At 45.9% G+C, this 16672-nt stretch overlaps 1 protein-coding gene across 4 annotated transcripts in view; it reads right to left on the bottom strand.

Moving 5' to 3' along the window:
- Window positions 1-515: 515 nt before the first annotated feature.
- Window positions 516-16672, bottom strand: part of PLXNA4 (plexin A4) — a 503567-nt gene continuing 487410 nt past the window's right edge. For all 4 annotated transcript variants that reach the window (XM_074538671.1, XM_005493209.4, XM_074538670.1 and 1 more), the window contains exons 31-32: window positions 6160-6310; window positions 516-5437 (exon numbers count right to left, since the gene is read on the bottom strand). In XM_074538671.1, coding sequence (XP_074394772.1) covers window positions 5342-5437; window positions 6160-6310 — 247 coding nt within the window. In that variant the 3' untranslated portion in view covers window positions 516-5341. The remainder of the gene's footprint in view (window positions 5438-6159; window positions 6311-16672) is intronic.

Below are 16672 nucleotides of genomic sequence, written 5' to 3'. Positions count from 1 at the left end.
TAAGATACTTCAGAAAGGACTTCAAGCTTGGACATGTGCCTTGATTTCTCCAACTGGCTCTTGTGCCTCAGTCTGTCTGAAAGTGAACAGCAGCTTCTCCACTGGGGAATGCCAGACCACACCAGTAAAAGAAGGAAATGCTGAGAAGAGCCTGAATATCCTGGTTTTCCCTCTGTTTTCCACACCCAAGTTTGCTTTACTGAGCTTCCCTGCACTCTGCTCTCTGCTGCGAGCGTCTTTGAGGTGATCTGTTTCCAAGCAGAAAGAATTTCTTGAGGTAAACTCTCCATTTTTAGAACAGAAGATTAAAAAAAAACAAACCCAAAAACAACACAACAAAAAACCAAACCAACCAAACAATGAACAAACAACGACGACAACAGAAATCAAACACGTGACAGGTTGATTAGACTAAGCAGCTTTGTAACTTCTGTGGGGTTTTTGGTGGGTTTATTTTTCCAAGTGTAAATTCTGTTTGGTTTTTTGTTAACTTCTTTTTGACATCTTTCTACAAATTCTTTTTTTTTTTTTTTTCTATAAGTATGTGTCCCCTTGGGTGCTTCTCCAAGTGTAGAGAACTGGGCCACCCCAAATAAAACACGGTTGACAAGCTCTATTTTCAAAGCATTCTCTACAAAGTCATTATTCCCAGTAAGACAGCAAGATTTTTTTTGGGAAAGGGGCATTGTACAGTCACAGAGGTGAGGGAAAACTGCAGGATTTAATGGACCAAGCACTACCCTGAAATGGGAGCTGCACTAGGCGCAAAGCAGGATAATTCAGGCTGGAAATGAGCAGGAGGTTGAGGTTCACACCATGATGTTGAAGTTCACGTGTTTCACCAATTTCCTGCCACACAGCACACCAAGTTTGGATGGCAAGAGTTAGGACATCCCAAAACCTCCACCCGCCCTGGAGGACGACTCTCACTACTTATATTTTCATTTCTCCTCTTTGGAAGAGTCCCCAAATAGCAGCGTCTCTTCCCAAAGCACTTTGTTAAAGCCTTGGAGAAGGACAAATCTACATTTCATGTTTTGACTTAGTTCTGAACAACTGTCCTTCTGATACTGGCTGTTGTGTGCTTGGGTTTTTACCTCACAGGCATCCCAGACTCCAGGAAATTCAGAGGGGACTCAACAGGAATGCTGACCACTGAATGGACTCTTCAAATTTGATCTATTGGTTTTCAACAGCACTATTAAAAATAATTACAATTATCTGATTTGCTTGGTCTCATTCCCTTTATGGCAAACATTTTCTTGTGGGTGAATGCAGAAGATCGGGAAACTTTGGAAATAATTTTTCAGTCTAAGAAATTACCAAATTAAATTTTGGTAAATCTTCTTTGTGACCCAATAAATGTTATGGTCTTCAGTGTCAAAGATGCACGATAAGACAACTGCAGTGGTAACACTACAGGGAAGAAAATTGGGATAGCCCTCTTATTTAATGGAGCAAGGCTGATGTGTGCTGGGTTGGACCAAACCTTTGGATATGTTCAGGACAGGGTGAAGAGTGGGAAGAGAAGGACTGGGGCATGTTTTAACATTCAGACTCTGTGATCTTAGAGGTCTTTTCCAACCTAAATCATTCCATGATTCTGTGCTAGGAGAGGAAGGTGGCTGAATTTCTCCTCAGTTGTTCTCCTGTGCTGTATAAACTCTGCAGTGAAGAAATAATGTTGACTCTCTCCACAGAACCTCAGAGAGTCTTCATGAGTTCCCTTCCCCTGTTTCTGATGGTGCTACAGGTGCCAGCATTAATTATTTGATTGCAGTGTTTGAGAAATGCTCGTGAATATCAGCCTATCATCTGGAATATTCTGGATATTAGGAGCCTGTCCATGGGCTTTTAGGAACTTTGGCTCCAGTTCTCTCCATGGGGCTCGAAAAGCAGTGTGGGACACTACTTATTTATCAGGAATTTTTGGTCAGGTGTTGAGAGGGAGGTGGGGGGAACAGAAATAAAAGGAAAATAAAGCATCCGTGTTGTAGTAGGGCTCATTCTTCTGCTTGTGTCTTTGTTTTTAGTTGTATTTTACATGCACTTAAAAAATAGTTAGCTCAACAGGTGAGGCTGGGAAGAAAGATGCCAAGACTTCTCATAGACTGGGGGATTCTGGGACACTGGTTGGAAATGGGAAGGGCACTGAAGGGGACAGGGGAGGAAGCCCACGCATTTACATCACAATTCTGGCACATTTTCCAAGCAAAAAAGCAAATCCAGCTCAAACACCAAACTAAAGAGAAACAGAAAGACAAAGAAATAAAGAGGAGATGAAAGAGAAGCAAAACGCAGATTTTCTTTCAAATCCCAGGCATGGGGGAAAGAAGAGGGTGGGGGAAAAGCAGAAATGCCTAAATGGGAAGTTTGGAAAGGGTTAAGACACCAATCTCCTGGTGCTTCCCATTTCCCCTAAGTGTTTCATTCTCAGTGTCTCTGAGGTGTTCAAGTTTTTCCTCGAAAAATATATATATATAATATACAGATGAAAAACTCCGTACCAGCAAGAAGAAATAAAATAACAACCATGGAAAACAACCATAACAAACCAAAAACACAGCCCTGAAAACATCGAAAAGAAACAGGGTGAGTCTCAGATTTCCCCTGTGGTGTTCCTCTGACTTCAGTAACAGTACAGGATCACACCAGTTCATTTTGATACTTTTTTTTTTTTGTTTTTTTCTGTTAAACAGCTTCTTCTTCCTCTCATGTGCGCATGTCCAGGCAGGATCGCCCATCACTCATAACCACTTCCCTCCAAGCCAGCTCTTTGTCCTTAGACTCCTACCATCCAGCTGTGAGTACAAGGCATGACAATAGGGTCCATATTTATCTGTTGTGGCACTTTGTTTGTCAAAACCTTTGGTTTCTTCCTTTTTTTTTTTTAATTTTTTCCCCTTTTTTTTTTTCTTTTTCCTTTTTTTAAATTTATGTACTTATAAAAAATACTGTGTTTGTGTGTTGTTTGTTGTCATTTTCTTACCACTGGCTCTGGTGGGACTTCCCACTTTCACAGCCATTAATCAATGGATCTGGAACATGCGCTGACGTTACTTAAATGGATCAACAAAACCATGGCAGAACCAACCAAACCCAAACCATCCCCAATGCGCAGGCCTCTTAAAACTGCTGAGATGTCCATAAGGTGCATGATGAGTCCATCAGCTCAGCAATCCCACAGAAAGCAAGCAGAACCAAAAATAAAAAAGAGGAAGGAAATGCACACGCGCACACAGATACACACGCACAAAATAATTGGAATTGCAATCAAGAGAGAAATATCTGGGGGGTTTAAAACCAAGACGTGTCCCTAAGTTTGCTGTTTCAACGTGAATCTGGTGATTTTTCTCCCCACAGACACGTCCAGTGTTGGACTGAGTGGTTTTGGACTTGCCTACGTGTGTATCTGCCTGGCTGAAGGAAACCCTCCCGCTGCCTGGCTCCTGCTTGCACCACACCACCCCTCACGCACACCCGGGATCTGCCACTCCCAAGAGGTTCTGGTTTGACAGCAAGAGACAGGAATGAACCCAAACAAACTCGCTCTGTAATCACTTTACACACCCTGCACCCCTTCCTCCCTCCAGGCACAAAGCAGATCCAGGCTGTTGCTCCAAGGATGGGGTGAGGTGGATGTGGGCTGATCCTCCAGCTGCTCCTCCATCTGCCAGGGAGCTCTGCTCATGGCTGGGGAGATGAATGCTGACCCAGCTCTTGCCTCCCTGGCGAACAAGGAAGGTTCTCCACACCCTGAGGGTCTCTGGTCATGGTGTTATCCGGGCTGGCAGCCGTGTGGATGGAACAGCTGAAGGCAAAAGAGATGCAGGAGCTCACTCCCCTTTGGTTGGCCATGAAACAAGTCGAGATGGTCTGGAGAAGCTGAGCAGAGGATGGCACAGGGACAGGGTGATCCCCCACAATTGTCCCATGGTGACAGCAATCCCTGAAGGGATAAGAAGTGCAAAGAGAGATAAAATCCTTCCTAGGCAGCAATTGTGCCTTCAGCCAAGGCCTGTTGGTTCCAGAAATAGATGAGAGGAAAGGCCAGGAGTTGGCACCAAAAGGCAGATGGGCTCACAGCAGTTCAGAGACCTCCAGGAGACGGGCAGTTTGGCTGGGGGAATCTAGGTAGAAGAAATTTTTTGCAGTGTTTCATTTGGATTTCCTCCAAGATTTCCTTCCAAAGTGTGTGGTGACATTTCCTCTTAGGAGCGGCTTGGTAGGAAGGCTTTACCATCAGCCTCGTGCACCATCTCACTTCACAGCAAGCATTTCAGTAACCCTCTGATATTCCACTGTGGGAAAATAACAGCTGTGTTCCAGTTGAGGAAACAAAATGGAAAGAACAGCTTAAAAAAACAAAACAAAACAAAAAATCCTTCTGGTTCTTCTTTTGAGGCTGAGCTCCTTGCCTGGAACAACCCGAGGCCTGTGGCTCCTGCTTTCCAAGCCAAGGTGGGAACAAGGGGCATGATGCTGTGCTCTCCAAGGCCAGGAGGAGCAGGACCACCACCACAGACAGGATGCCACCCAGCAGACAGAGCGTTTTGCTGCAGTGCTACGACCAACAGGACACGACGGGAAAGACGGAGGGGGACACGCGGCTCTTGGGAAAATAAGAAGAACCATATGAAACACATGGGCAGGGCAGTGTCGGTCTCCTCGTCCCCTCTTGACCCTTTCCCTGCCCCAGGAGAGCAGCTGTTTGCACAGGCAGGAGGAGCCACGGTGGCCCTGCTCTGGACACAGCTGTGGCATTTTTGGGGGAGCCTCCTCTCCCAGTGGGTGGCTATCGAGGGATAGAATTGCAATGGCTCTGCCCTCCAGGAGACCTGCAGGCAGGCTGCCTTCCCCTTGGGGACACTTGAGTAATACTGAGTTCATTTCCATGTCCTCTCCAGAGGCTACAGCCCTCAGAGGGCAGTTAAAGCAGCATGACAGAAGTTACCCCCCAGTTTCACCTCTGCAGAGTGAGGATGCGATGCTGGGCGAGGGTTGGTGGGGTTTTCGCGTGTGTTCAATAGTTTCTCTCTAGGGCAAAAGGCAGAGGGGAAGCTGTGAAAAGGAGAGCTCCACCCAAATGTCTTCATGGCCCCAGAGCCAAGATTCCTCTGCAGTCTTTTATTTTAACCCCTGGGGCTCTGTTGCTTTGTCCATAGGTTTGGAAAGAGAAGGAAAAGAGAGAAAGAGAGAGTGGGAGGAGAGAGAGAGAGAGGAGCGCTGTTCGGGTGACTCTGCTTACAGCCCATCAAAACTTGCACTTGGTAAAGATGATGATCTTGAGTGAGGCACGACTTGGTTTATCCCTCCCAGGGTGTCCCTGGCAGGACAGTTCTCAGCTGTCTATGCTCATGAGGGTTATAACTTGTTCAAGTTTGTAGGCAAGTTTCTGTTTCCCAGCCTGGTCGTCTTGATCAAGTGCTCCAAGAATCTGGAAAAGGAGAGAGGAAGAAGTGATTGGGATTTCAGTTTCTTTCCCCAGAATGACCGAGTTCAGCATCTTAAAGCAGCAGAGGAGGTTTGAGCTTTTTCTAAGGCAGGTCCTGAGCTTATTTTAGATCATGCAAGGCAAGTCAGTCAGCCAGGAGTAGGCAGGGAGTTTGGGTTTGATCTGACTCAATGCAGATCTCTGAATTGTGACCAATCAAATGGATTCTTATCTTGGAGATCTGTTATTTATCTATTTACGAGCTTTATCCATCACCTGGCCATGCCACTTGAGATGCTCTAAGGGGTCTCACATGGCCTTCAATACATAGAACCATGCTGGACACCTTAAAAGTCTGTGTTGGACCATTTTGGGGTGTTTTAGGGTATCTGGAATGACATTGGGCACAGTCCTTAAGGAATTTTTGGCCATTGTGGATGAAAAACATCCACAACAAAGTGAGTTAACATCTGACCATCAACTACTTCAGCTGAGCCTGACTGAATGAGAGAGACACAAAACAGGGATCCAAAATCCCAGACCTTCCCTTTCCAAACACCAAGCCTTGTCTCTCATTCCTTAAATCCTCCACCCTCCCAGCCAGGATGCAGACAGGTACCAGTGACCCACCAGGGGATGGGTGGGCTGTCCCCTGCCCCCCAGAGGTGTCCCCAGGCTCTCACCTCCTCTCCCATGGCCCCTCAAAGGTGTCCCCAAGCTCTCACCTCCTCGCTGTACTTGCCCACGTAGGAGTAGATCTCGGAGAGCGCGCTCATGGTGTTGAACTCGTTCATGTGCATGCGGGACTGCTCAGCCAGGTAAGCATTCATGTCCTGGTCACTGATTGCTGGCATCTTGGCAATGTCTGAGTAGTACCTGAGGGGCACAAACACAGGGGTTTCTTGAGGGGAAGAGAAGGAGATCAAGAAGTGAAAGCCACAAGCAAAACAGAGAAAAAAACTCCACACATAGTGTTGGGTTTTTCTGGTTCCTGAGTGAAACACCTGCTCATGCTCTTCTTTTACAGCAAGAAAGGATGATTTAGCCAAGGTGGAAATGACTGAGCACTCATCCTGAGCACCACATAGGTCTTGTATTCACCCCAATCTGAGAATGAAGCCCCAAATCCGCAAACAAAAAGGGAAAAAAAAAATCCACACGTAGTGTTGGGTTTTCTGGTTCCTCAGTGCAATACCTGCTCATGCTCTTCTTTTACATCTAGAAAGGAGACTTAGCCAAGGTGGAAATGACTGAGCACTCACCCTGAGCACCAGCTATGTCTTGTATTCACCCCAACCTGAGAATGAGGACCCAAATCCGCAAACAAAAAGGTAAAAAAAAACAAACGCCTTGTGTTGGGTTTTTCTGGTTCCTCATACACCTGCTCATTCTCTTTTACAGCAAGAAAGGTGACTTTGCCAAGGTGGAAATGACTGAGCACTCATCCTGAGAACCACATATGTATTGTATTCACCCCAATCTGAGAATGAAGCCCCAAAGAGTATCCTGTAAACTTTCCCAGTCAATAGTAGCTGGATTGAAGCTGGATCATTTTGTGAGATATTCAGGGGCTTTTAGCCCTGCCTCTCTTCCCAGGGAGACCTTGCTGCCCGCTGAGAGCTCAGGATTTCACTCCCACACACAGAAAAACCCCAAATATTTGTATTTTTTCCTTGCACCATTCTCACCACTACATCTGCTCCCATTTCTGGCATCCCCCACTTTCCACACTCAGTCCAGTCTATCCCAACAACTCTCTTGCTCAGCATCTCCTTTTTTGCCCCATATTTTAAGCTGGCCTGATATTTGTGGCAACAGCATTCAATTCCAGTCTGACTAGGAAAAAAATCTGCTTTTCCTAGAAGAATCTGCTTTTCCTAGGAGTCAACAGCATTCCCCTGGAACTCAGGAGGACTGGGGGATTTATCCATAGGCTCTGGATCCCCCAGAACCATTGCCCAGCAGGCTTCATGCGCAGAGTGATGTCTCTTTAAGGAAGTTGCTATTTTGGATGTCCTTCCTCCCCTGGGTAAGGCAGGTCTTGGAGGACAAGGTTTGCAGAAGGTAATCAGTCACTGTCACTCGCAGCTGTGCTCTGCTGTCAACTGGTTAATTAGACACCATCATTTACATTTTTAATTTCTGCAATTTGACATTTTGTGCAGAAGGAAAAAAAAATAAGAAGAAGAAGGAGCAAAAAAAAAAAAAATAAAAAAGCAGCCCATAGCTGCAGCAATCCACAATTTTATAATTAGGAGGCAGAGGGGACGGGGAGCCAAAAGAGCTGACAGGTGTCCTGTAAACAGCGTGGAGACACCTGCTGAGATGGGGGCTGTGTGCCACTGCAGAGGAATTGGACATGGAAATGCCGTGTGGTGAGCATCCTTGAGGTGGGAGAGTGGGAAAATACTCCATAACAGAGCAGCATAAGCAGCTGCTGGAGTGCAAGACAGAGCAGTGCAAGAGCATGGGGGGAAACCCTTTCACACCAGGAGGCTCCAGCTGTGCTCAGTCTGGTCTTGTGCCCTCCACTCCCACCCTGATTTACCCCAATGAGTCAGTCCCTGTTGGTAACCTGGTTTTGGTGGTGGGATGCTGATGTAATCCTTCGCAGAGGGAAGCACAGGAGGCAGAGGTCCTTCTTGCTTGACATTTTCCAAAGCTAAACTCTGTTTCACCATAAAAACTCGTGCAAACCTCATTAATTTTACTGCAACTTCCAGCAGGCACAGAAACATCTCTCTCCCTGGAGCCCTGGCATTTTGTCTTCTGGGCTTAGGACCAGCCAGAAATCTTTGTCTAACTCAGTCCTGTGGTCTAAATGTTCCTCATTGCCAGTGCTCCAGTGAAAAGTGGTGTGGGTTTGATTTTCTTTACACTCTGCCTGACCCCCAGTCCCCAGGGATTGAGGTGGACCTGGGGATCCAGGTACAGGTGGGCCTGGAAAGTTGTTTGTGAATAAAGTGAGCACCTGGAAATCCCAGGAGGTGCTGTCCTGCAGAACTACACCCAGGAGAAGATGCTGAGCAGGAGGAATTAATATTTCTTAGACATTTGCCAGTTGCAGAAAAATTTCAACAGGTCGTGACATCACCTGCTGGAGAAGATCAGATCTGTGCTGCACACAGGAGTTGGTGGCATGCATAACATGGCTGGGAAAACAGGCAATCTTAGGGTCAAAGAGCAAGGAATTTTAGGGTTAAAAAGCAAGGTGTGCCTTGGCACTGGAAAAAAAAAATCCACATGCCACCAGCACAATTCACAGACCTGTGGGGAAAACAGGCTGCAAAGCAGTGGAATACATTGATTTATGGCACCTGAAAAAGGAGCAGCTCCTCATGAATGTTGAATAGGCACCCTCCTGATGGGTGACATGAGAAGGGGGCTCACCACAGCAAAAATAAATGGGGTTGCTGGAGGAAATCAGAGGTGCCAGTCTGGCTCTGACAAGAAGTTAAAATCCTCATTTTCCTCTCTGGCTGAGCTGTCACCAAGTGGTGGCAGGATAGTGGGCGTAGGGACAGGGTGCTCCCAAAAACTGGAGCACAGACACACTTACCAACTCCTTCTCCAAGTTTGTCCTGTTTCCTTTCCACCTGGTAGCAGACAGACTCTTGAGTCTGTGACTCACAAGGGTTTGAAAGCTCCCCACCCCTCTCCAGCCTTTCAGAGATTATTCCCCAGAAGCACAACACTCCTGTGACTCATCCAAACAAGGAAAAGCAGCAGGAAATGTTCCCTGGAGCCAGGGATGGCATGCACAGATCTGAGTTTCAAGAATCACAGTTCCAGGGCCCTGGCCATGACAGACTCCCAGGATGTGATCTCAGTGTTCTGGGGTCACAGGCCATCACCCACCAAAGTATTCTGGTCTTCTCCAGACTCAATTCCCTGGCATCTCACACCTAAACAGTAATTTCCCATTAAACCAAGGTGTTTTGTGGCAAAAATAAAAGAGAAAGAAGTGGAAACAGACATGTACCAATGCCTCAATCTAGCTGAGTGAGAAGATGTAATATCCTTCCATCCAAATTCTGCCATGGCCCAGTGACTTATTTATGCAGAAGAGTCTCTAATGAAGCCATCACCGTGCTCTCTAAAGAAATGATGAATGTGTGTATTAAAGCATCCTAGCAGGGAGATGACAACATCCCTGCTGAGTCTTTATTTACCTTCCATTCCAGCCCAGATCCTCAGAGGTACTTAGAGCCTCTCTGCCATTTGCATACCCCTAATGCAAAAACCACTGAGGAGCTGTCACCAAACCCCAGAGGCCCCTTGCATTCCCACTGCTGGAATTTGCTGCCTGTGCTGCTTCCATCAGCCCTGCAGCTGACAGGTCCCACAGCACAGCTGGGCTGGGAGGCAGTGCCAGGGGTAGAGAGGGGCTCTGTCACCTGTGGAGGGACACCAGGTCTCACCTGGGACAGGGACAGGGCTCTGACACACTTCCACAGCCAGCAGAAGGTTGGCAACACAACATTGAGCCATATTCTCTCTGAATGAGACAGAAAATAGCAAAGCAAAGCAGTAAATGCAGTTTAATCTGCTCCCAAAAATGAGAATCATGAGCAGATTTGCTGCTATTGCTGTACTCCAGTTTTGTTCATCTTCAGTGGATCCTTCCCCAGCTGTTTCCAGAGGATCCTCAGATTGAGGATCTTCTGATCCAGCCTTATGTGTCTGAGTTTCCCTGGATTCACAGGAGAAGCCTCCATTCTTGCCTCAAGGCTCTCCATCCTCTGATGTGACCACAGGAAATTTGTTCATTAGGCTTCATAAGCAATTAAAATTATGAGGAATTGGGGTGAACCCATCATTCCAGTATTCCAGGATGTGAGGATAACCAGGCCATGGGATGTGTCCTCACAGATATAAAGGGAAAAACAACTCACCCCAGCCTGCCTTGAATGGAGAGAGAGCCCAGGAGACCCTCCAGTGCCACTGGAGGATGGAGAAGGATTTGGGATGTACCAGGATACAGCTGGCACTCTTCTACTGAAAAAATAATTATTCTTGTTCCTTCCAACCTCATCTTTCCCTGGGTTGCGTTTTTTGTTTTGTTCTGTTTTGTTTTGTTTTATTTTCCCAAGGAAAGCAACACAACAGTGACCTGGGCATCCATCACAGCGACCTGGGAATACATTTTGTCCTCTGTTTATCCAGGGATAAATGCTCTTTCCCTCGGCACCGACAGGGAAAGGCTCCTTAGTGGAGCTGTTTCACAAGAATGACTGTGCCTGCTGCCGCTCAGTAACTCATTAACTCATCAAAAGAGAAGAGAAAAGCCACGTTTGCCAGTGCTCCCTCCCCAGCCCCAAATTTCCCAGCACAGCCCATGGTTTAGGCAGCTTAGCATGGAGCTAATTGCCTTCCAAAAGATCTTTTTGTCATGGCTGTTGTTTGTCGCTGGGATGGGACTGCACTCATTAATAATCATTTTAGCATATGAAAAGCTTGTAACGAATCCATGTGCTGCAGACGGCAGACGCAATTACAGCAATAACATAATTAGGGTTATGCAATAGCCGGCTGGATCCAGACCACTGAAGGATGGAGAGGTGTGTGAAAGGGATATGGGGGGCTCTTCCAGCAGGGAAGGGCTGGTAGAAAGCTTGGGAACAACCAGCTCTGTTTTTGGGATGCACTGGAGCATTGCAAGGACATGCACTGACACAGAATGGCACTTGGAGTTTCCTGGGAGCATCTGAGCTGCTGGTGAGGCACTGGAATAGATTACCCAGGGAAATCCAGAGATTGCCCATCTCTTGAAGTGTCCAAGGCCAGGCTGGATGGTATTGAAACAGGATGACCCTCATGGCAGGGAGAAATGATGAGGAGGATTCCATCTTATCAGAAGGATAATTAATGACTTTATTTTACTATATTAGTCTATACTGTATTGCATTATATTACATTACATCTAAACTGAATCTGCCAAGCACTCAGCTCTGCACACACTGCACAGAATCTTGTGACTGTCACCAACAATCCTCACACACACACACATACCTGGTCCTGGCAGGCCAAGGAAACAAAACACCATCACTTTGGGTAAACCATCTCCATAGTGCATTCTACTTTTGCACTAACACGGGCACAGGAAATGAGAAAGAATTGTTTTTCCTTTCCCTGAGGTTCAGAGAATGTGAATCTCAGAAATATTCTTGGGAAGTCGTGCTTTGTTTTTCTCTGTGAAGAGAAATGTGGGGCTACACACTTGGCCAAGGAAACCAAACACCATCACTTTGGGTAAACCATCTCCATACTGCATTCTACTTTTGCACAGCAAATGATAAGAATTGTTTTTCCTTTCTCTGAGGTTCAGAGAATGTGAATCCCAGAAATATTCTTGGGAAGAACTGTGCCTTGCTTTTCTCTGGTGGCAACAGGCTGTGGCTTGGAGCACCCTGGGACAGTGGGAGGTGTCCCTGCCCATGGCAGGGGTGGAATGAGATGAGCTTCAAGGTCCCTTCCAACCCAATCTGTTGAACAATTCTGTGTGTGCAAGCCCTAGAAAAGGAAATGCTTTTATTTTGCTTGTTCATGGCTTTTTCTGCTGCTTGTCCCCTCAGAATAAAGAGTGAGGGCTGATGGGCAGCTCTGCCTCGGTGGCTGAATTGTGAATTTGTGCACAGGTAGAGCCTCTGGGAGAGGAGATAACCCAGCACCACCTCAGAGCAGAGAATGTGTGGGGCTGCACCCTCCCCATATGGACACATCTTCATCTTGCCATCTTTGCTGCACTGTGTAAGAACAGCTTTTTAGCGTGACGAGAAAACACTGGGACGATTTTATTTTACTTTTTTTTTTTTTTTTGAGATGAAAAGTGAAGAAAGACAAGTGAGCAATCTTCAGATACGCCAAAAGCTGCCCCAGAGAGGCAGGGAATGAGCTGTACCCCCTGCCACGGCCATGCCTGAGCTTTAATTACAGCCAGAGAGATTTTGGCTTCTCAGCAGGGAAAACACTGATGGGAAGGACAGGGAAGCACGGGAATGAATTGCCGGAGGACAGCAGAGGCTCTGTTGTTGGAGGCCTTTAAGATGAGGGTAGACAAGCATCTGTCAGGAAGGCTTTAGACAGAGCTGATCCTGCCCTGAGGCAGGAGATGGTCGGGTTGACCTCCCGAGGCCCCTTCCAGCACTGTTTTTTATTATCTCTTCCGACAACACCCCCTGCCTTGACCTTTGGTATGCTACTTCTTGAGCCTTCCTTCCAGCAGAGAGAGAGGGGGCACAGAAAACTCATTTTTTTAAAGCAGAGCCAGGATTTGCACATCTCTTTTTTAAAGCCCTCAGAGTTTCTCCTTAAAACCTCAATAACTCACAATGTTAAGGTACATGCAACTTTTCATTGCTTTAAACCGGTCCAGTTTGTCTTTCTTTCTAAAGTTAGCTGTAAAGTGGCCAACAGACATCACAAGCATTGCACAGGTAGAGATTTCTCAGTGATTTGAGAGCCCTGAAACCCCAGGCTGACACATCAGGTAGATGAAATCCCAAATGGGTACAGGATGTCTGTTTTGTGTACTCCAAACATGCTCATAAAGCTCTTCTTAACAAGACCTAGACCTCTACATCTAAAGGGTAATGGGATGCAAATCATAGCTGCTGCATGAATCATCAATTCAAAAATGGTTTGGGTTGGAAGGGACCTTAATGATCATCCTGTTCCAAGCCCCTGCCATGGCAGGGACACCTTCCACTGTCCCAGGGTGCTCCAAGCCCTGTCCAACTGGGTCTTGGACACTTCCAGAGATACAGAGACAGCCACAGCTGCTCTGGGTAACCTGTGCCAGGGCCTGCCCACCCTCTGAGTAAAGAATGTCTTCCAAAAATCTCACTTAAATCTCTCCCTTTTGGTTAAAAATTGTTCCCCCTTCTCCTAAAAGTATCTGTACTTTTAAGGAAAAAAGGTAGATGGGATCATGGCATCAGGAGCAGCACCAGCTGGGTCAGGCACTGTTTGCAGCCAGGTTAACACAATGAAATGCAAATGTTCTAATTCTGAACCCACATATCAAATCACTTTAAGCTTCTTTTGATCATGAACCTAGCAAACCTATTTTGAACGGTCTTCATTGGATGACTCCTAAGTTAAGAACACTTGTGATGTCTCCTTTAAGTTTTTCTTAGAGGGGCCCTTTTCAATGCACAATAAGCAGCCAAAAGGAGACCGGGTCCCTGCAGGGATGAGGAATAAAAAAAAGAGCACCAGATCCTCTCCTTGCAGCCCTGCAGGTGTTTTGGGCACCAGTGTGAAATGGAAAAACTCTTTGACTTCTGCTTTTTGTGCTCTGCCCCTTTTCAGTCTCCCACATCCTTGCCTCCGTGCCAGGCTTCAGTAGGGAAACATCATATTGATTGTGATGCAGGCAATTAAATGGTGTTAATGAAGTTCAAACAAGTGTTATCATAAGCTTGGCAGCATGGAGAGAAATGAAAGGTCAGCCACAGCCCTTTGTCATTTTTCAGTGTGGTGTTGAATGCTAATGAGGCAGTCCCAATTAGAACAGGCTCCCCTTTGTATTGCTTGGGGATTGCATCAAATGCTCCCAAGTTCTCCAGATTTCCAGGCTCAAAGGGGACATTTGAAGTAAACTTGAAAAGATGCAGATCTGAAGCTGCTCTAATGTAAATTCAGCAGAGCCTATGGAGTTTTACTAACAGAAGTCAGATGAGATTCTGCTCTATCGTTACCATTCTTTTCCACTTTTTTTTTTTTTTTAATGATAATTGAAAAGCCTCCACTTTGTTTTAGAACTCCAGCCTGACTCTTCGTGGTGGCTTCAACAAAAGCCAAATAGCCTGTCCCAATTTCCTGGGTTAATCGTCCTGCCTCATCAGGCCTCATGTTCTGCAGCAGGAAATCCAAGATGTGTCTGCACCAGGACACTTTTTAACCACGTATTTCCAGCTCTCTGTGTCCCATTTGAACAGGGAACCTGCTTTTTCCCAAAAGCCAGAATTTCTCAGCTGGATTGCTTCAGCAGGCAGAGTCCACCTCTGCTTCCAACAATGTCATAAAAGGGCTTTCATAAAATCACAGAATAGTTTGGGTTGGAAGGGACATTTAGAAGTCATCTAGTCCAACCCCCCTGCAATGAGCAGGGAGCATCTTCAACTAAATTTAACTGATGTAAAATAATCTTTCTATTGCTGTTGTCAGCAAATCCACTATCTTGAATAATTATAGAAATGGGCACTGAAACAACCAACCTCCCAAAATGTCATGGAAGATGTCCATTTCTTATATAGTTTTCCATTAAGTTGACAAGAAATTACAAAAATTGGTAAATTTTAAAATGTCTTAATTAGTCATTGTCATGCATCCTGATTCTGAAGGCAACACTTGCCTCACCACAAAGAAGTAAGTGAAAACATGAGAAAATCCCACGCTAAAACATGAGCCAAACAAACAAATAAAACCAGGGAAGATTCCTGACAGCCTTGCTGTTGAAATCTTTTGGAATCAAATTTCCAGTTGACCACCCTGTGGTCAACTGGTGAGGCCAGAAGCTGTAACTATTCCCTTCCCAATACACATTCCCAGATGGAAAAGAAATGTTTGAAGGATTGGAGGGAAGTCCTTTCATCCCTGCCTCCTTCTCATGGCAAGGTCATTCCCTGCTCTGAGTTTTGTGAGCCCTAAAGGTGAAAGAAAGGAAAGAGAGAAAAGAGAGAGAAGGAAGGGAAGGGAAGGGAAGGGAAGGGAAGGGAAGGGAAGGGAAGGGAAGGGAAGGGAAGGGAAGGGAAGGGAAGGGAAGGAAGGGAAGGGAAGGGAAGGGAAGGGAAGGGAAGGGAAGGGAAGGGAAGGGAAGGGAAGGGAAGGGAAGGGAAGGGAAGGGAAGGGAAGGGAAGGGAAGGGAAGGGAAGGGAAGGGAAGGGAAGGGAAGGGAAGGGAAGGGAAGGGAAGGGAAGGGAAGGGAAGGGAAGGGAAGGGAAGGAAGGGAAGGGAAGGGAAGGGAAGGGAAGGGAAGGGAAGGGAAGGGAAGGGAAGGAAAGGAAAGGAAAGGAAAGGAAAGGAAAGGAAAGGAAAGGAAAGGAAAGGAAAGGAAAGGAAAGGAAAGGAAAGGAAAGGAAAGGAAAGGAAAGGAAAGGAAAGGAAAGGAAAGGAAAGGAAAGGAAAGGAAAGGAAAGGAAAAAGGGATGGCTTGGAGTAACCCAGCTCAGCTCCATTTCCAGACCTCTAAATCCAGTCATGTTTTAATCCAGAGTGCCTCAAGTTGCGTACAATCTACCACTGACTAATTAACCCTCTTAGAGTTTCCTCTTTCTCAAAGAAGTTTGTTTGATTTCAGGTTTTTCTGATTTACTCAACCACTTCTTAAACTCCCTGACTTTTTATCTCCTGATTCACTCTTTGAAGAAGTCTAGTGGTCTTGAAGGATGCCATCTCCAGCTGATGCTGACTACAGAAATAGCTCCAACCAGCACTGGAAGCCTTTGGATTTGGAAAAAACTCCCTCAAAGCACAATCGCAGAATGGAGAGAAGGAATTCATTAGCTCAGGGTAGAACTCAAATTATATTTTATTCATCCCTGATAGGTTTTTTCTTTCATCTCCCACAGCATCCAGGTGCCACTGCCTTGAGTCAGTGGAACTGACACACAAAAATAAAAGCAGGGAGGAAGCTCTAACCATATTCCAAAACCTGCAGTCTCCCCTTGGGCTTCAGTTCAAGTTGTCAGACATCAGTGCAGATAACAACCCAGCACATGCTGGGGACAGGAATCCAGGGCTGTTTACAAGCAGCAGGAGGTGTTATGTACCTCGTTTGCAAACCCAGTTGTTTGGGAAAACTTCCAAGGAAATGCAGCACCTATTGCTGAAGATCACTGGGCACCAGGATTTAGCTCAAAAAAATTGTAAAGTGAAATCAATACTGGAAAAAAATAAAACAAAATGGAAACTGCAGCTTTTTGTTGAGAAAAGGGAAAAAAAAGTGTTTGTTGGATCAGGAAATATCTCATTCTCCACTTAAATACCTCAGTTTGTCACTCACATGTAGCATCTCCAAGAATAAAATCAACCCCTTTGAGATGAAAACCATTATTTGTCTACAGAAACAGTCCAACCACACAGAGTGTAGCTAAAGCATCACTAGAGAATGACACCTTTGGGTCACTGTTGGTGCAAACTCGATTTCTAAATGGAACCTCCAACACTTGTTTCCCATTATCCAGGTCAATCCAGCAATCAGCCTCAATACGTTCTAAGAAACTTGGACACGGT

Source organism: Zonotrichia albicollis, chromosome 4 (genome assembly GCF_047830755.1).
Source record: "Zonotrichia albicollis isolate bZonAlb1 chromosome 4, bZonAlb1.hap1, whole genome shotgun sequence".
NCBI classification, from domain to species: domain Eukaryota; kingdom Metazoa; phylum Chordata; class Aves; order Passeriformes; family Passerellidae; genus Zonotrichia; species Zonotrichia albicollis.
The sequence above is the reverse complement of the archived record's forward strand: the minus strand, read 5'-3'. Positions and strand labels throughout refer to the sequence as shown.